General features: G+C 50.5%; 1 protein-coding gene across 1 annotated transcript in view; it reads right to left on the minus strand.

Annotated features, from left to right (window-relative positions):
* C21H16orf96 (chromosome 21 C16orf96 homolog) overlaps window positions 1–19,854 on the minus strand; it is a 44,904-nt gene that overhangs the window by 16,570 nt on the left and 8,480 nt on the right. Inside the window, exons 3-6 of the mRNA XM_045994287.1 lie at window positions 14,577–15,423; window positions 4,818–4,922; window positions 3,103–3,189; window positions 1,699–2,995 (exon numbers count right to left, since the gene is read on the minus strand). Of these exons, the coding sequence (XP_045850243.1) occupies window positions 1,699–2,995; window positions 3,103–3,189; window positions 4,818–4,922; window positions 14,577–14,996 (1,909 nt within the window). The 5' untranslated portion in view covers window positions 14,997–15,423. The remainder of the gene's footprint in view (window positions 1–1,698; window positions 2,996–3,102; window positions 3,190–4,817; window positions 4,923–14,576; window positions 15,424–19,854) is intronic.

Genomic DNA, 19,854 nt, shown 5'->3' on the forward strand with positions numbered 1-19,854 from the left:
GAGCCTTGCGTGGGGCTCTGTGCTCACCAGGAGTCTGAGTCTCTCTCTCCCTCTGCCCCTCCCCCAACTTGTGTGCACGCACACTCTCTCTAAAATAAATAAATCTTTGAAAAAAATTTGAAAAGGAGCAGGCAAAATTAATTTTGATATTTTCTTTAACCCAATATATTCAAAATAGCTTCAATATGGGATAAAAAAAGTGAGATAGTTTACGTTCTTGTTTTCATCCCACGCTTTCCGTATCTGACGTGTGTTTCACACTCAGAGTACTTCTATGCTGGGCCTCGCCCCATGTCGTGGGCCCGACAGACACGTGTGCCTCCCGGTTATCATATTAGACAGCACAGGCCTAGGGAAGCCTCTCTGGAACTTACTTCCCTCCCAGCAAGGGCCCTGAGCTAGGGCGCCTGGCTGGCTCAGGCGATAGAGTATATGACTCTTGATCTCGGGGTTGTGAGTTTGAGTCCTGAATTGGGAATAGACACTGCTTCAAAAAAACGGTCCTGAGGGCGCCTGGGTGGCTCAGTGGGTTGAAGCCTCTGCCTTCGGCTCAGGTCATGATCTTGGGTTCCTGGGATCGAGCCCCACATTGGGTTCTCTGCTCGGCGGGGAACCTGCTTCCTCCTCTCTGCCTGCCTCTCTGCCTACTTGTGATCTCTATCAAATAAAAAAAATCTTAAAACAACAACAACAACAACAAAAAAGGTCCTGAGCAGAACTACAAAACACCTTATTTATGAGAGTACATGATGTCCATTATCTCATCATGAGACAGAAAGGAGGATTTAACAAAGAAGAGGAACTTTAAAAAAAAATCGTCTATCAAGTTCCAGACAAGGTTAAAAGGTAACGGATACACCTAGGAAGGCAGAAGAAATCCAAGCCAAAATACGTTTACCAATGATCTTGAGTCTTCTGAACCAAAATGGCAGCTGGTCAGAGGGAGAATTTGGGCTCCTACGGCTTTACCTTCTAAATTTCAATCTACTACTACCGTATTCTCAGCTGCACACCAGTACTCACTGAGAGCGACCTAGTTTAGCTGGTTGAAGATCGAGGTCTTCAAGATCTGTGGAACGGCACCACCAATCAGGCGTAACGCCACCTACAGATTTGACTTAGTTCAACTACGGCGCTTGGCAAGGTGCAAAAAAAAAAAAAAAAAAAGACAACGATTCAAATAGCAATGGCCTCAGAGTGGGTCCCCTGGGCCAGCAGCAGCAGCAGCAACTGCTGGAATGAGTGAGAAATGCAATTCTTGGGCTCGGCCTGACCAACCAAGTCAGACGCTCCAGGGTTGGGGCACAGCCAGCCCTGCCCCACCCCCCTGCTAACGGGGGAGGGGGTAGACACAAGGTTGAAAATGACTGGACAAAGCTATTCTGGCCTCCACTCCCCTCAGCAAGCACTTTGCCCATCACGGGCATGAAAGGGGAGCGTAAATCTACGATTTCTACTGCCACCCCGAGAGCCTCCGTGGTCTTTAAGGGCACGTCTGCTTGCGCAGCTTCTGCACAGCAGAAGCTCCTAACCCCACACGGACCACATCATCTGGGGTCTGTTCAGTGGGTCATTCTGGCCAGATCCAAACATGTTAGGCTGTGCTGTACAGGCTGTGGGAAGGGAGTTTTCCACAGTCATCGTGATGTGCGATTTTCCTTCTTCAGGGAGGGAGGGCCTGGAGCAGACCGGACCTACCTAGGTAATTCAAGCGCTGTTGAAGGGTGGATGACAGCTGGGCAAACTCCTCCTTCAGGGAGTTGTGTCTAATGGGCATCTGGGCTATACAGCCCATGGAATACCTGACGGCCGTCTTCTTGTCTTCAGGGGTCACGGCCTTTTGGGCGGCCAGCATGACCTGGGACAGGGTCCTTTCAGGAGGGTGGCTGGCCACAGTGGACACGGAAGAGAGGTCGTCCTCCACCTCTGTGTCCTCCGTTAAAGCCGAGGCCCCACGGGAAGAGCCCGCACCCAGCATGTCTGCGAAGGTCCCCAAGGGCCCAGATGCAGCCATGGCCGTTGCTATGGTGGCCAATTTGGTGGCGGGGGCATCCCTGACAGCCTTGGCGACAACCTCGGCTCTCTGGGCTGCTGAGGTGGCAGCGGCTGCGTAGGAGGACGCGGTGGCAGCCGCGAGGGCCACGGTGGTCCTCAGTTGCTGAAGGGCAGACCGGGGGACCTTGCTGGGTGCCTTGTCGGGTGCTTCTTTAGGGGCCCCAGCCCTGGGGGCCCCAACCCTGGGGGCCCTGGCCTGAGGGGCTGGCACATCCTCGGATACATAGTCCTCCTCAGCTTCTGAGACTGCTGGGAGCAGGTGCACGTCTGCTTGTGTAGACTGTGACCGCAGCGGAGGGGGCCACGCTGAGCCAAACTCCCTGGCTGGTGGCGGGGCCCTGAAGACCTGGGGCTGTGCGGGCTGCAAGAAGTCTGAGCCCCAGAAGGGCCACGTGCTAGCCCTGGACAAGCCTCTGGGAGGAGGCCAGCATTCTTGCGGTGGGGGCTGAAGCCCTGGGACGGGTGCAAGCCTGGGGGCAGTCCCAGGCTCGGGGACAACCCCAAGTTCAGGGCCAGTCCCAGGTCTGAGGGCAGGCCAAGGGCCAGGGCCAGGGCCAGCTATGAATGGAGACCAAGGTAGGAGTGGGAACCCAGGTGTCAGACCGGGCGCCAGCACAGGCCCTGGAGGAGGCACGGCTTCGGGCTGTGGTCCCGGTGCGGGCACAGCCCCGGGCTCAAGCCCCGGAGGCTGCCCTGGCCCCTGGGTCTTGGTGAGCAGAACGTCTTGGGCAGATTCCTCCTCCTGTAGCTGCCCTGGGGTCTCATAATGCCAGACGGTCTCCAGTAACATGGGGCTCTGGATGGCCTTTGAGATCTGGACAGGACCGACAGCTTCAAGGTGCTCGGTCTTAGGATGACCTGTCTCCGGGAGCTGCCCCACCAACTGCCACAGGTCTGAATCCTCAATCTGTGTTGGACCGGCTCGTCCTGTAGAAGTTCCCTGCAGGAGAGGGGGCGAGGCTAGCCAGGGCTGCTCCAGGCCAGCTCCGTGGTCACCCTGCCTTCCCTGGCCCTCTGCTGCAGCCCCCCTTTTCCTCCTTCACTCACGGCGCCAAACATGGCCTCGTGGAGGCTGCTCCAGAGTACCATGTCCTCGGCTTTGGGGATGGTGAGGATTTTGCTCTGGAGAGCAACCTGGGGGGCAGAAGGGGAGGTTGAGAATGAGGGGTGATGCCCTTGGGTGGCTCCTTTGTCCACATGTGCCTTCTAGATTGTGTCCTCTTCCTTTTTCTTCCCTGTCCCCAGCACCCCGGGGCTAGAGGTCAGGGCACTGGGAAGGGAAGTGGAGGCTCTCACCACTTCCCGCTGCAGCGTACTCATCCTCCTGTTCTGTCCTTTCAGATCTTCAAGCAAAGAATCCATTATTTCTGGCTGCATCTGTCAAATAAGCCGAGTCCATGGGCCAGGGGTGGAGGTTCTGGTCCTGGCCCTGCTTCCCCCACAGTGCAAAGACAAGGACCAAGCTCTAGGTGACTGAGTTGGAGAAGGAAGAACTGATTCCAAAGCACGTGTTTCCTAGTGAGTGGGAAAGCAGTGGAAGAGGGTTTCCTGGGGAAATAAGTTTGGAAAATGCTGGCCTTAAAAAGTACTCAGTGGGCTTCTACACTGCAGGACTTCTCAGAGCCGTTAGTGGGCAAAAACATGTACATTAAAAATCTCCAAGAGGGGGGCGCCTGGGTGGCTCAGTGGGTTGAGCCGCTGCCTTCGGCTTGGGTCATGATCTCAGGGTCCTGGGATCGAGTCCCACATCGGGCTCTCTGCTCGGCGGGGAGCCTGCTTCCCTTCCTCTCTCTCTGCCTGCCTCTCTTGTGATTTCTCTCTGTCAAATAAATAAATAAAATTAAAAAAAAAAAAAAAAAAAAGAATCTCCAAGAGGTAGGCTGAGGAGGCATTTTTCCCTCCAACAGATTTGTTGAAGGAACCCTTTTAGTGTTTTGGTTTGTTTGGGTTTTGTTTTTTTTGGTTTTTTGTTTTGGTTTTGTGTGGGGTTTTTTTAGTGTTTTGTGATGCCCTTTCTTCTCAGACAGAGCTACCCAGACCAAGTTCTCACAGTTGCCATGACAATCAAATGTGTATACTGACCTGTGAATTGGGGCTAATACATTAAACCATGCTATCTGGGGGCAAGTTGTAAAATCTTAGCTGCTATTCCAGCCTGTCAGTATTGGCCTCTGAGGCCAGCTCTGACTCACCAATGACTCATGCTTCAGGGACTCTGCATCCTTCTACATCATGGTAAGGAGTGAGTATATAGTTGATGTCCTTGTGACTCCCAAGGGAGATAGACTGTATGCCTGTGCTAGGTTTTTCGGGGTGAACAGAGCTTTACAGAATAGAAAAAGCTGTTCTCTTTCTGCTATGTTGGTGGATGGCCAGCCTGGAGTCTTCGGGAATACCTGCCTGAGAATGAAGCCAACCCACAGGAAAACATCACTGACAGAGAGATGTTGATGGAACACCTAGATCTGGTGATACCTGAAGGTCACCGTGGACTTTTTAGAAAAAGAGACACTAAATTCTCTTCTGCCTGAGCCAGAATGAACCAGGTTTCTGTTATCTACAAATGATGTCCTAACACAGAAGGGTGGAAGCCATGGAGAGTTTAGTGGGATGGGCCAGCTGGCTGGGCTATGTCAAACCCCTTCTCCTGCTCTCATAGCTGTGTTCTTTGACAAAAAACAGGCTCCCTAGATGTACCGTCACCCCAACCACCTGAGGCCCAAGCAGCATAGCCAGCACGGAGGATGCTGGAGAGGGTCTACCTTGTCAACCATGTCCTTCAGTCTGTCCAGATCCTCTCTGAGAGTTTCCGTGGTGCCCTTGAGTGCACAAATGTCAGTAAGCAAATCCTGCAGAATCTTCATGGACTGAGGGGGAAGAAGAGGGAAAAAGTGAAGTTGGGTGTGGCTGGGGGAAAAGGTATGTCGAGTCCAGGAGCTGTCTGTAGTTGGCCATGATCCAAGAAGTCCTCTTGGCTCTACCAAGGCCTGGGCTGGAACATGCTCAGAGGCCAGCAGACGACACCAGAGTCCACAGCACTGAGCTCTCAGGTGACCTGGGTTGGGGGGAGACAACTCTGCATTTGAACACATTCACTAACCAGGAGTCTCTCTTAAGATGCAGGTCAGGACTTTCAGTGGGAGTCACTGGAACATCAGCAAGGGAATTATGATCAGAGTTACATTTCTAAAGGGTCCCTCTGGCTGCATGTGTAGATTGGCCCTGGGAGGGGAAGGGTGGAGGCCAGAGGACCAGTGAGGAAGCCACTGATGGAGCTGAGGGCTCATGCCTCAGCTCCCCCACCGACTGGGATCATACATGCATCGTCCCAGGTTTTAGATCCATAATCATGAAATGAGTCTTAAGAATGTAATGATGAGGGGCACCTGGGTGGCTCCATCAGTTAAGCATCTGCTTTTGGCTTGGATCATGATCCCAGGGTGCTGGGCTTGAATCTTGTGCTGGGCTCCTTGCTCAGCAGGAAGCCTGCTTCTCCCTCTGCCTGCTGCTCCCCATGCTTGTGCTCTCTCTCTCTCTCCCAAATAAATAAAATCTTTTAAAAATGTGATGATGAAAAAAAATGTGATGATGTATATGAAGGGCCCAGTGCATAGTTGAGGCATTCAGCTAACAAAAATAACAAAGAGCAAGATAGCAAAAGTCCTTCTTACTTGTAATTAATTACATGTAAATGGATTAAACTCTGAGTTAAAAGGCAGAATTTGGCAAAATGGTAAGAAAACACAATCCAACCTCACACTGTCTACAAGAGACACAATGTATGCTCAAAGATATGAATAGGTCAAAAACAAAAAATCAGTAAAAAATATACCATGCAAGCAGTAATCAAAAGGGAACTGGAGGGGTGCCTGGATGGCTCAGTGGGGTAAGCATCTGCCTTTGGCTCTGGTCATCATCCCAGGTCCCAAGTGGGACTCCCTGCTCAGTGGGGAGTCTGCTTCTGCTTCTCTCTCCCTCACTGTTCCTGCTCAGGCTCTCTCTGTCACACACACTCTCTCTCAAATAAATAAATAAAATCCTTAAAAACAATGAACTGGCATGGCTATACTAATATTGGATAAAATAGACTCCAAGACAAAAATTGTAGCTAGAGATACAGGGGGACACTTATAAAAATAAGATGGTCAAGATGTCAGGAAGATATAATAATTATAAAAATATATATACCTAACAATGTAGCCCCAAAATATATGAAGCAAAAATGGACATAACTGAAAGAAGAAATAGGCAATTCAGCAAGAATAGTTGGAGACTTCAATACCCCACTTTCAATAATGAATAAAACAACTAAATAGAATAGCAACAAGGAAAGAGATTTGCAAAACACTGTTGTTTTTTTGTGTTTGTTTTTTTTTTAAGATTTTATTTATTTGAGAGAGAGAGAAAGTAAGAAAGAGACCATGAGCAGGGAGAGGAACAGAGGGAGAGGCAGAAGCAGACTCCCCGCTGGTCACAGAGCCCAAAGCAGGGCCCGATCCCAGGGCCCCAAAATCATAACCCAAGCCAAAGTCAGATACTTAATTGACTGAGCCACCCAGGCACCCCTAGATTTGCACAACATGATAAATCAACTAAACATAACAGACACCTATAGAACACTCCATTCAACAATGGCAAGACACACATTCTCCTCAAGCACACAGAGTACATTCTATAGGACAGACTGTATGCTAGTCATTAAAACAAGTCCCAATACATTTGAAGAGGACTGAAATCATGCAAAATTTGTACTCTGACCTCAAAGGATTTAAAGAAAAAAATCAGTGACAGAGGAAGCTATTGGAAATTCACAAATAAGTGGAAATTAAACAGCACTCTCCTGAATAACCAATGGGTCAAAGAAGAGATCATCAACAAAATTTAAGAACAAACAAACAAACAAACAAACAACACTTTGAGATGAATTAGAATGAAAACATAACACACCAGAACTTATAGGATACAGGTAAAGCTAACCTTAAGATACTGGGAAAAAGCAGACCAAATTAAACCTGAAGCATGTAGAAAAACAAAAGTAATAAAGAGTAAAATGGAAACTAATGAAATAGAGAACAGAAAAATAAGAGAGGAAGTCAATGAAGCTACAAGCTGGTTCTTTGAAAACATCAACCAAGTTAGCAGATCTTCAGTGAGACTGACCAAGAAAAAAAAGAGAAGAATCAGAAATACAGGAGAGAATATTACTATTGATCCCACAGAAATAAAACCACTTATTAAGGAATGCTATGAACAACCGTGGGCCAACATATTAGTTAAGTTGGATGAAATGGACAAATTCCTAGAAAGACATAAGCCACCAAAACTGACTCAAGAAGATGGGGCGCCTGGGTGGCTCAGTGGGTTAAGCCGCTGCCTTTGGCTCAGGTCGTGATCTCAGGGTCCTGGGATCGAGTCCCGCATCGGGCTCTCTGCTCAGCATCGAGCCTGCTTCCCTCTCTCTCTCTCTGCCTGCCTCTCTGTCTACTTGTGATCTCTCTCTGTCAAATAAATAAATAAAATCTTTAAAAAAAAAAAACAAAACTGACTCAAGAAGAAATAGAAAACCTGAATAGACCTAAGACAAGTGAAGACACTGAAACAGTTATAATAATAATAATAATGATAAATACCACAAAGAGAGTCCCAGGCCCAATGACTTCTATCACATATTTATTTATTTTAATTTTTATATATTTTTAAAAGATTTTATTTATTTATTTGCCAGAGAGAGAGCATATGAAAAAGAGAAAAAGTATAAGCAGGGGGAGCATCAGGCAGAGGGAGAAGCAGGCTCCCTGCTGAGCAAGAAGTTTGATGTGCGGCTCAATCCCAGGACTCTGGGATCATGACCTGAGCCGAAGGCAGACACTTAACCAACTAAACCACCCAGGCGTCCTTAAATTTTTATTTTATTTTTTTAAAGATTTTATTTATTTATTTGACAGAGAGAGAGAGATCACAAGCAGGCAGAGGCAGGCAGAGAGAGAGGGGGAAGCAGGCTCCCTGCTGAGCAGAAAGCCCGATGCAGGGCTCGATCCCAGGACCCTGAAATCATGACCTGAGCTGAAGGCAGAGGCTTAACCCACTGAGCCACTCAGGTGCCCCCTAAAAATTTGTTTTTAAATAATCTCCACATCCAATGTGGGGGTCGAACTTACAGCCCCAAGATAAAGAGTCACCTGTTCTACCAACTTAGCCAGCCAGGTTCCCCTTCTATCAGAAATTTAATGGAGAATTAATACTAATTCTTGGCCTTTTCCAAAAAATAGAAGATTTCCAAACTTACTCTATGAGGCCAGTATTACCCTGGTACTAAAATCAGACCAAGACATCACAAGAAAACTAGAATATACATGTAAAAATCCTCAAAATGCCAGCAAACTGAATCCAACAACAAATAAGAAAACCCAAATAAAGTGGGCAAAAATCTGAACAGGCATTCCTCCAAAGATAATATTCAAATGGCCAATAAGCACAGGAGAAGATGCTCAACATTATTAATCATCAAGAAAACAGAAACCACAATGAAATACCACTTCATACCCACAAGGATGGTTAGAATCAAAAGCCAGATAGTAAAATGTTGGTGAGGATATGGAGAAATGGTGGGAGTGCACAACGGTGTGGGTGTTTCAGGAAACAGTGCGGCAGTTCCTCAGAAGGTTGACCACAGAGTTACCAAATGACCCAGCAAGTCTATTCCTAGGTATATATCCAGGAGAAATGAAGACACGGGTCCACGACCTTGTATATGAATATTTATAGCAGCATTATTCATAATAGCCCAAAGTGGGAACGATCCAAATGTCAATCAACTGGCAGATGGGTAAGCAAAACGTGGTATGTTCAACCATAAGAAGGAAGGAAGTACTGATTCCAGAAAAACGACCTCACAAATATGATACTAAGTAAAATAATCCAAACACGGGCACCTGGGTGGCTCAGTTAGTTAGTGTCTGCCTTTGGCTCAGGTCATGATCCCAGGGTCTTAGGATGGAGCCCAGAGTCAGGCTCCCTGCTCAGGGGGAGTCTGCTTCTCCCTCTCCTTTCCCTCAGCCCTCCCTTGTCCTGCTCATGTGCGCGCTCCCTCTCTCTCTCTCTCTCAAAAAAAAAAAAAAAAATAATAATAATCCAAACACAAAAGACAACAATTGCATGACTCCATGTATATGAACCATCTAGAATAAACAAACCTATAGAGACAGAAAGCAGATTAGTGGTTACTTAGGGCTGGGGGTTAGCTGGAATGGGGACTGCGTGAACAGAATGGTGATAAAGGGTACAGGGTTTCTTTTGGGAGTGGTGAAAATATTCTAAAATTGACTGTAGTGATAGTTGTACAATTCTGTGAACAGACTAGAAACACTGAGTTGTCCACTCCTTCAATGGGTGAGTTGTATGGTCTATGAACTATATCCCAATAAATCTGACTGATATGTAAATAACACCCTATGCTATGTGCTTCTTGGATTGGGAGACTCACTTCCCAAACTGATGTACAGATTAAGCTGAATCCCTAAAAAGACCCAGTGTGTTCTTTTTCATAGAAATTCACAGCCTGATCCTAAAATCCATATGTTAATACAAGGGACTCAGAATATACAAGGGACTCAGAATAGACAAACAATCTGAAAAAAGAAAAACAAAGTTGGAAGACTCACACTTCCTAATTTCTAAACTTTCTGCAAAGCTACGTTAATCAAGACAGTGTGGTATTGACATAAGGAAAGATACAAAGAACAATGGAAGGGAATTGGGAGTCCAGAAATAAACACTCCCATCCATAGTCTGTTGATTTTCACTAAGAGTGCCAAAACAAATCAAAAGGGAAAGAGCTGTCCTCATCAAACGGTACTGAACAGCTGGATATCCCCACGAGTGAAGCTGGACTCCTATCTCACACTGTATAGAGAAACTAAGTGAAAATGGCTCCTAGACCTAAACCTAACAGAGAAACCAGAAACCATTTACTCCTGTACGGTAGGAGAGAATGTAGTCATAAATCTTCATGACCTTGGTCAGGCAGTGGTTTCTTAGATATGCCACCAAAAGCATAAATGCCAACACCACATCAAAAACATGTGACAAAGGAAAGAGATGCGTATGTTGTATCTCAGCAAAATTTAAAACTTTGCGTATCAAAGGACACCATCAATAAAGTGAACCTGGGTTGCTCAAGTGATTAGGAGTCTGCCTTCAGCTCAAGTCATGATTCCTGGGTCCTGGGATCGAGTCCCTGCAACAGGTTTCTTGCACTGCAGGGAGCCTGCTTCTCCCTCTGCCTGCCACTCCCCCTCCTGTGCTCTCTCTCTCCCCCCTTCCCTCTCTGACAAATAAAATCTTTAAAAAATGTAAAAATCACACACATGGCATCATATATCCAGAATTTATAAATAACTTTTTTTTAAGATTTATTTATTTTAGAGAGAGAGAGCATGTGCGAGCACGTGTGTATGAGAAGCAGGAGGGCAGGAGGGAGAGAGAATCCTCAGCGGACTCCCCGCTGAGCATGGGGCCCCACTCAGGGCTCGATTTCAGGACCCTGAGATCAGGAACTGAGCCAAATCCAAGAGCCAGACACTCAACCGACTGAGCCACCCAGGCGCCCCATATATGGAGAATTACAACTCGACAACAGAATGGCAACCCAGTTACAACTGGGCGAATCATCTGAACAGACACTCCTCCAAAGAAGAGATGCGAATGGCTGCTAGCCACATGAAGAGATGCTCAACACAATTCGTCACCAGGGAAATGCAAATCAAAACCGCAATAAGGTACACTTCCTACCCACGAGGGTGGCTAGAATCAAGAGGCAGAAACTAAGGAGTGTTGGTGAGGAGGTAGAGAAACTGGAGCCCTAAGACACTGCGGGTGAGAACACAAAATGGTGCAGCCGCTTTGGAAACCAGCCTGGCAGTTCCTCAAACCTGAAACACAGAGTGATCCTATGATCCAGCAACTCTATCACGAGGTACATGCCCAGGAGAAATGAAAACCTACGCCCACAGGAAAATGTGTGCCCCACAGGTCATAGGGGCCCTGATTCCTAACAGCCTGTGGGTGCAAACAGCCAAATGTTTGCCCAGTAGTGAACAAAAGAAGTCTATCCATCCTGTGGAATACATTTGGCAATGGTGAGAATGGAGCAATGATGCATGGGACAGTGCGGATGAATCTTGAAGACACCATGTTAAGTGCAAAAGTGGGGCTCAGGGAGGAGCAGGAAGGAGAATGATAGCTAATGGTTAAGGGGTTTGAGGGGAGCTGTTGAAAATGTCCTAAAATTGAGTGTAATATTCACAGAACTCTGTGAATATGCTAAAATCCCTGAATTGTACACTTTTTAAATTTTTTTAAGTAGGTTCCACGCCCATCATGGGTCTTGAACTCACGACCTTGAGATCAAGAGTCACACGCTCTCCAGACTGAGTCAGCCAGGCACCCTGAACCATATCCTTTAAATGGATGAATATTCTGGTATGCACACGAATATATGTATGAATAGATTTCAACGAAGCTGTAAAAAATTTTTTTTGTTTTAGGAAAACTTGGAGGAAGTTCAGCACAGTCTGTTGGATGGCTATTTGGGAACTGTTAATTTTGTTGGGAGTGGGGGTGCCTGGGTGGCCCAGTGGGTTAAGCCTCTGCTTTCTGCTCAGGTCATGATCTCAGGGTCTTGGGATCGAGTCCCGCATTAGGCTTTCTGCTCAGCAGGGAGCCTGCTTCCCCCCTCTCCCTCTGCCTGCCTCTCTGCCTACTTGTGATCTCTCTGTCAAATAAATAAATAAATAAATCTTAAAAAAAAAAAGAAAAAAGAGCCTGCCTTCTTCGGCTCAGGTCATGATCTCAGGGTCCTAGGATTGAGCCCTTCCTCCAGCTCCCTGCTTAGTGGGGAGTCTGCTTCTCCCTCTCCCTCTGCCACTCCCCCTGCTTATGCTCTCTCGCTCTCTCTCCCAAATAAATAGATAAGTGAAATCTTTTAAAAATAAGTAAATAAATTAAACTGCGGTTCTGGGCAGGGCCTGTGAGTCATCGGGCCTGAGAGGTGAGGGCAGGGCCTGGGAGTCTGCAATTTTGGGAGTGCTCCGCAGGTGGGGCTGGTGCTCCAACAGGCTCGGAAGCCAGGTCGGAGCCTCCCGAGGGGGCTTCAAGGACAAGCACAAACTGCGAGCAAGGGAAGCCCAGATTTCCTAGCTCGGCAGTTCTCAACGGGGGGCGACTTGGCCCCCAGCCCACATTTGGCAAAGTCCGCAGACAGTTTTGGTTGTCACCACTAGGGGTCGCTCCTGGCACCTGGACGGTAAAGGCCAGGACGCCATCCTACATCCCCCAGCGCGCAGCAGTCTTCACCCCAGACGATGATCCGTGAGCATGAGGGACATTGCAACCTCAGTCCCTCTAGTAAGGACTTGTTGCGGTGCCCGAGCCCCAGATCTGGCAGTGTGCTAACCGTGCCTGTGGAGCCCTGCAAACCTTCTTTCAAGAGCCTCCTTGTTGCCGGCCCTAGCTTTCTGGGCACCATTCAGCCCGCCTGGGGTGGATGCTACGGCTGGCAGACTAGTTTTTCCCCACTTGGGCCATCACACCTGGACAGGAGTTTGTAAAGGACGGTGGAGGGCACTAATCCAGCCAACCCCAAAGGAAGGGGGTTTAGGGGCAGTCGAGATGACCTGGATATCGACATGACATTGGGTCTGCTAGTCGGACCAGCTGGTTGGTGCACTTAGCTAAGCAGCTTGCACCATCCCAGATCCAGCTACCATGGCAACCCCCTTGAAGGGAGGGGCTGCGAGGCGGTCATTGTGGTAACCCCCAGCAACCTCAGCCAGGCCTAGGGACGGCACATTCTCTAACCCGAGGTGTGCAAACAGTCTTGTGAAGGCTGCACACCCATGTCCGACCTGTCTGACAGCCCCCTTCACAAGCTGGCTGGGTCGTTCTGGGTACTGTGCATACTAGAAGCCTCTACCCATCAAGTCAGGCCGGGGGCAGGATGCTCGGACACTGTGTCCACGTTTCCAGCCTCCAAGGCCTCTGTAACCTGAACTGGGCCACCCATGCTGCCTTCTTTGTCTCTAGCAACGATTCCCGTCTTCCAGTCTGTCTTGTCTGACGTGAGCCGTGTGGCCACTCCAGCTCTCTGCTGGTTGCTGCCTGCAGAGAATATCTTTCTTCTGTCCTTTTACTTTCAACTTAATGGTCTTTGAATCTAGAATGTGTCTCCTGTCGACGGTATAGTCAGATCATGCGTTTTTTCTTTTGGTCGATTCTGCCAATCTCTGGTGTGTGTGTGTTAACACGAAGAATTCAGTGGCATTCAGTATATTCACAAGGTTGGCAAATGTCTCCACTATCTAATTTCTAGACATTTTTATCACCCCAAAGAGAAACCCCATCAGCAGTCACTCCCATAGCCCCCCACCTCCAAGCCCCGGCAGATGCTAATCTTTCTATCGCTACCGATCTGCCTGTTCTTGATGTTTCATGGGAACAGAAGCACGCAGTCCTGTGTGTCTGGCTCCTTCACTGGGCACTTGGTTTAACCTTGCTCTGTGTTGCCCTGCCTCTCGGCCCACCTTGGCCAGACTGCACCCTCTTCCCTGTCCCTCAGGGCTCCGGTGCCTGACTTCGCTGCGGTCCCGGGCATCCCGGTTTCCCTGCTCAGTTCAAGTCTCTGGGTAATACTAACAGTGACCACTGATTGGACACCCAGAACACCTCGCGCTCTGTGCTGGCCCCTCCCACACATGATGTGGTTTAGTATCCTGAGAGGAGGAAACCACGATCCTGCCCCCCCCACCAGTGGGTAAGTGATAGCACACTCAGCAATCCACCTTCCTATGCCTTTCACCGACTCTCCTGGCCCCTGCTTTCCACCAGCTTCCCATTTTCTGACACTGTGTGACCTCAACGGGGTTAACCACTCAGTGCTTCAATTCCTCACCTGTAAGCTGGGGACAGGAAGGGCACCTGTCTTACAGAGGTGCTGTGAAATCAAAGGGGCTAACAGAGATAAGCCTCTGGCTCACGTGGAGCTTGCTGCTCCTTCTAGGGGATTCCTGGGGAGGGAGACAAACAGAGCCTTGAGAGTGAAGGGGAAGGAGGAGATTAGGGAACCAGAGGGTGGCAGAAATTTGGTGTTTCCAAACTCTCTTCATCACTGCAAAAGGAGACCTCATAAACACTAGGCTATCCTTCCCCATTCTGTCCCCCCCCCCCCCCGCCCCTGCAACTTTCCCCAGGTCCCTGGCAACCACCAGTCCGTTCTCTGTCTTTACGGATTTGCCTGTTTCACACAAACGGAATCATACCATATATGGCCTTTTGTGTCCGGCTTCTTCCCTCAACACTTGACAAAGGATACAAGCTTGGAGCTTTGGCTCTGTCTGACTCCAAAGCCCCGTTCCTGCTCCTGCGTCTGGGGACAGCCCATCACAAGGGGTATACGGGAACAGAGGGTAAGATGCCTGCGAGGAGAGCAAGGCGGGCAGGAAGCTTCTGGAGGCCAGGTGGTTTACCTTTGCTGTGGCTTCTTCATTGCCCTCCACCATCTTCCGGAGCTTGATCAGGTGCCACAGGTCCTGGGCGGGCTGGCCCTTGCCGCAGCTCCTCTCCAGCAGCTGGGCAGTGGAGGGCAGGTCCTGCAGCGCGGCAAGCTGGCTCTCCACCTTGTCGATGCGGCTCACCACATGGTCAAACACGTTGCTGAGCCTCTTCATGGGGCTGAGGACGGGCTGGGCGTCCGCTTCCCGGGGCATGAACACCGCTGGCGAGGACTGGAGAAAGTCCTCGTCTCCCGAGAGGACCTTCTTGAGCTCGGCCATGTGGATGTGCTCCAGGATGCCCTGAAGCAGGAGGTGCAGAGCCTTGAAGTTGACCACTCCGCTCTGCGGGATGGCGACATTGACCAGCTCGGAGAATGTCAGTGAGAAGCTCATCCCGCCGGGAGGCTCGACGGGGCTGGGCTTCTGGGCGTCCGTGGGGACGAGTGGTGGCTTTCAGGGAACACACCAGCTGTCCGGACAGGTCCCCTGAAGCCCGGGGAGGTGGCAGGTCATGGCGGTCAGGGAGAAAATGGCCCCTGTCCCAGGCAGAGCCCAGATGAGAGCTTCTGGTTGCTAGGACACCAGAGAATGTGGGCGAGCGCGCGTGCTTCCGAGAGCCCGAGTGGGGCCCAGTGGGTGCTCAAGGAGAAAGTGCTAGGTGTTTGAACAGACGGACGTCAGCCTTCCATTTCAAGCCCTTCTGTGATGGGAGACCGACGACCCCTTCCAAGAAGCATGCAGCGAAGGTGATAGGGAGGCAGCTTGCTCCTTGGAAGCCTCTAGAATTTGGACAGCAGAGAGTTCTTAGAGTTAGGAGAGCCTGGGTTTTGAGAAAAGAGGATGTAGAGAAAAGAGTCTGAAGAGCAAAGCCGATCTCCAGACACACCGCAAATGCCCCACAGGTGTTCGGGTTTCTGGCAGGGATCGGGGAGGGGGTAAAAAGGGGAAGAGGCAGCTGGCTTCCCACTGATCTGAACTGTGCAGGGCCCTGCCCACGGTGGGGTGGGGGGCACCAATGAGGACCCTCTTGCCAAACCTTGCTCTGCTGCCCCCTAGAGCCAGGGCTCTCGAACACCCCAGCGTCCTGAGGACACAGTTGGGAGCCAGCTGCTGCAGAACTGGGAAACCACTTGGGGCCCTATGTGGTCAGGCCCCCCTTGGGTCAATTCTTGGACAAGAAAACGGGTGCCTGCTCGTCCTGGTCTCTGAGGGAAGTCTGCAGGGAAAGTCCCTGGCTTAACCCGTGGGGCTCCAACTCCGGCCCCACCCCGCCATTCCGGGCATGATACACAACGATTATACACCGTGGGTGGCAGGAACCCCGCTCCGGAGTGCCGCTGGCTAAGGGGCAACCTCCCCCAGCTTCCCCCACAGAAAGCGGAGCACCTGTCCACCCTGGGTTTATGGAGATGAGTGCGTGACTCTTTGTCAACAGCGGTGTGACCTTGCACAAATGACTTAACCCCTCGGAGTCTCAGCTTCCCTGCCTGCTAAATTGGAAATAAGCCCTTCCACGTGAGGTTGCTGCAGGGAGGGGCACTGTGTGTGTGTGTGTGTGTACACAGAAATAATACATGTTGGGACGCCTGGGTGGCTCAGTGGTTAAGGCCTCTGCCTTCGGCTCAGGTCATGATCCCAGAGTCCTGGGATCGAGCCCCGCATCAGGCTCTCTGCTCTGCAGGGAGCCTGCTTCCCCCCTCTCTATCTTCTTGCCTTTCTGCCTACTTGTGATCTCTGTCAAATAAATAAATGATCTTTTTTAAAAAATTGCATTACAGGGGCACCTGGGTGGCTCAGTGGGTTAAAGCCTCTGCCTTTCACTCAGGTCATGATCCCAGGGTCCTGGAATCGAGCCCTGCATTGGACTCTCTGCTTGGCAGGGAGGCTGCTTCCTCCTCTCTCTCTCTCTGCCTGCCTCTCTCCCTACTTGTGATCTCTGTCAAATAAATAAATAAAAATAAATAAATAAATAAATAATTGCATTACATTAAAGGAGCTTGCCCATCTCAAGAGGTAAGAAAACACACACAGACCCACTCCTGCTGGGAAAAAAGGTACTGATGTCCCCAGCTCAATCTGGATCCCGCTTGGAAACTTTTTTTTTGTTTTTGGTAACAGCTTTACTGAGCTATAATCCCCACACCATACCACCCGCCCATTTAAAGCATACAATCCTGTGACTGTAGTAGGTCACAGAGTTGTGTCATCATCACTGCGGTCAAGGTCAGCACATCACTCTAACAAGGAACTCCGGACCCATTAGCACGCGCTCCCCTATCCCCCGCCCCCCGCCCCCCCGGGGCCTGGCACTCATTAACCTACTTTCTGTCTGTACAGATTTGCCTCTTCTGGACGTTTTGCATAAATGAAATCATCCGAGCCTGGGTGGCTCAGTGGGTTAAAGCCTCTGCCTTCGGCTCAGGTCATGATCCCAGGGTCCTGGGATCGAGCCCCGCATCGGGCTCTCAGCTCAGTGGGGAGCCTGCTTCCTCCTCTCTCTCTGCCTGCCTCTCTGTCTGCTTGTGATCTTTGTCTGTCAAATAAATAAACGAAATCATCCCACGTGTGGCCTTTTGCAACTGGCTTCTCCCCCCATCATGGTTTCCAGGCTCGCCCACGCCGCAGCAGGTACCCACACTTGGTAGTACACTGTAGCAGGCTCATTCCTTCCTAGGGTTGGGTCCTATTCCATTGTGTGGACAGACCAGTTTTTAACCCGTCCACCCTCGGATGGGTATTTGGGCCAGTTCTGCCTGTTCACTCTCCGGGACGCTGCTGCTACGGAGGGTTGCGTACAAGCCTTCGGTGACTTGGTATCGACGGCTGGGGCGGAACTGCTGGCTCAGACGCTGAGTCTGTGTTAACGCTTTGAGCGACGGCCAGACGGTTGCCACAGTGGCTGTAGTATTTTACATCCTGCCCCCAGCTAGGGGAGTTCCGACTTCCCTCCATCCATGTCACCCCTGTGACTGCCCGTCTTTGTCATTACAGCGTCCGGGGCTGTTGGATGCTCCTTGCTCCGGGGCCAGCAGGCATCGGGCTCCTAGCCCCTGCCGTGCACTCACTTATCCTGGGCATTCGGGACGCCTGTTGGAGGTTCCCAGATGTTTAAACCGACCATCCCCTCTAGTGGATCCCGTTTCCCCGAAAACACCCAGAAACCTCGGGGAAGATGCAAGCACAGGCCGCCGGGGCCACTGTCTCTTCAAGCACATGGGCCAGCTGTGGTGCCCACGCAGGGGTAACGGGGACGGACGAGCTTTCCCATCCCAAACGTGTCTCTGACCCTAGCAGAAGTCATAAACGACACAGCTGCCATCCCAGAGAAGCGGGTGGAATGCACATTCATGAGCAGATCATGAAGCCCTGAATTTCTTGTTGCCAACCCAGAGGGGGTGGGGGGACTCATGCTTAGACAGTCTTTCTTGCTGCACCTCTGTAAATGCTACATAAACACGACGGCTCAAGTAGAACAGTTTGTGACTAGGCTTTAAAGAGGAAGAGCCATGGGGCGCCTGGGTGGCTCAGTGGTTAAGGCCTCTGCCTTCGGCTCAAGTCATGATCTCAGGGTCCTGGGATCGAGCCTGCATTGAGCGCTCTGCTCAGCAGGAGCCTGCTCCTCCCCCTCCCTGCCCCCCCCACCTGCTGCTCTGCCTACTTGTGATCTCTGTCAAATAAATAAATAAATAAAATCTTAAAAAAAAAAAAAAGGAAGAGCCACCAGGCCCTCTAGGCAAAGCCAGCTGCACTCTGGGGCAGGTTTTCACAGTCTGGGTTTGGCTATCGAGGCCCCAGTCTTCAAGACCTGGTACCAGAGCCAGGAGCCAGGTTTGTTTCTGGTAAGGAGCAGCAACCCACAAGTGCGAGGCCAGAACAACTCACTCTGTAGGACAGGGGGAGGCCAGAGGGAGGATGTAACCCGAGCCCAGCTGCGAGGACACTCTTGGAACAGGCTCCTGACCGGCAACAGCGGACCATGGCAAAGCTCTGCATACTGGAGACCACGCTTCTGAGGACCAGCTGTGGTTACCTGTGGCTACCCAGGGTGTGGAGGGAGAGAAAAGCATCTCCTGAATCGGGAACTGGCCTGGCACTGGGGGTCCCGGGGCCGCTGGGAGGCCTTTCATATGCTCCTGTGGACACCAACAACTTCACGGAACGCTAGCCCCCAAGCCCCCGTGATGGGCCTGCCCAAACCAAGACCAGCTGCAATCGTGTCTGAACTCAAATAAAAACAAGTGTGTTGTCCCCACCACAAACGTGACCAGACAGCCCCCTGTCCAGGCTCACAGGAGTGGCCACTGCTTCTTGACCGGCTCGAGCGTTAAGCGCTCCTTCAGGCCTCCTGCCTTCTAGGTGAGGTCCAGGAGGAGACCTGATCGCAGAATCACCTCCGCCTCCCGACAACGCCAGTCCCCAACACTCCCCCATTACCCAACACGGACCCAAGTTCAGTGAGTCCTTCTAACTTAACCCCCCCCATGCCTGGGAGCTCCTCATTGTGCTGGAAGACCTAACAATTCAAGTGCCACCCTAACGTCCTGGAGCCTCCCGGGGGCTCCTGGGTCCCCTACACTCGTCAGATGTGACCCCCCCTGACCGCCACCATTGTTGGGAAAGACTCCCCACCCAGCCGGTTCTTCCTGCAGCCAGACCAGCCACACTCCAGGGAGGGGATAGGAGTTAGAAACATACTAAAACAGGACAAAATGAGAGTGAGCGGTGCGCACTCATTTCATCAGGCCGGGAGGGTAGTCAGCCCCCAACGCCCCCTCTCCCCCACCTGCAAAGATACCCTGTGGGGCCCCTTCCACACGACACCAGCCACATACAGTATACACCACTGTATTCTGGGTACACAACGCACACCACCGATCTGCGCCTGTGGACACACGGGAGTTCACTCATTGCACGTTACAGAATGGCAAGATCTGGGAAAGGTGTGTTTGATGCCGCGAAACCAAAACAGTCGTGATAAAATGCAAAAATAAATAAATAAATAAATAAAGCCAATGCGTTACACTTGAGAGGGCTCATAAACTTTAAAGATTATGTCATTTTAGGCCTGGGAATAAAACGCTTGTTATAGAAACAAAAGAGCCGAAGACCCGGCCTTTTGAGTGTAAGAGGACACGGTGTGGCTCCACAGTTGTGCCTTGCTTCCTGGAGGGACTGCTGTCCCCAGGAGGCGCCCCTGCCCTTCGGTCACCAGGAAGCAGCAGCCGAGTTCCGATGGCAGAATCCCCAATCA

Source organism: Meles meles, chromosome 21 (assembly GCF_922984935.1).
Source record: "Meles meles chromosome 21, mMelMel3.1 paternal haplotype, whole genome shotgun sequence".
In the NCBI taxonomy this organism is placed as follows: domain Eukaryota; kingdom Metazoa; phylum Chordata; class Mammalia; order Carnivora; family Mustelidae; genus Meles; species Meles meles.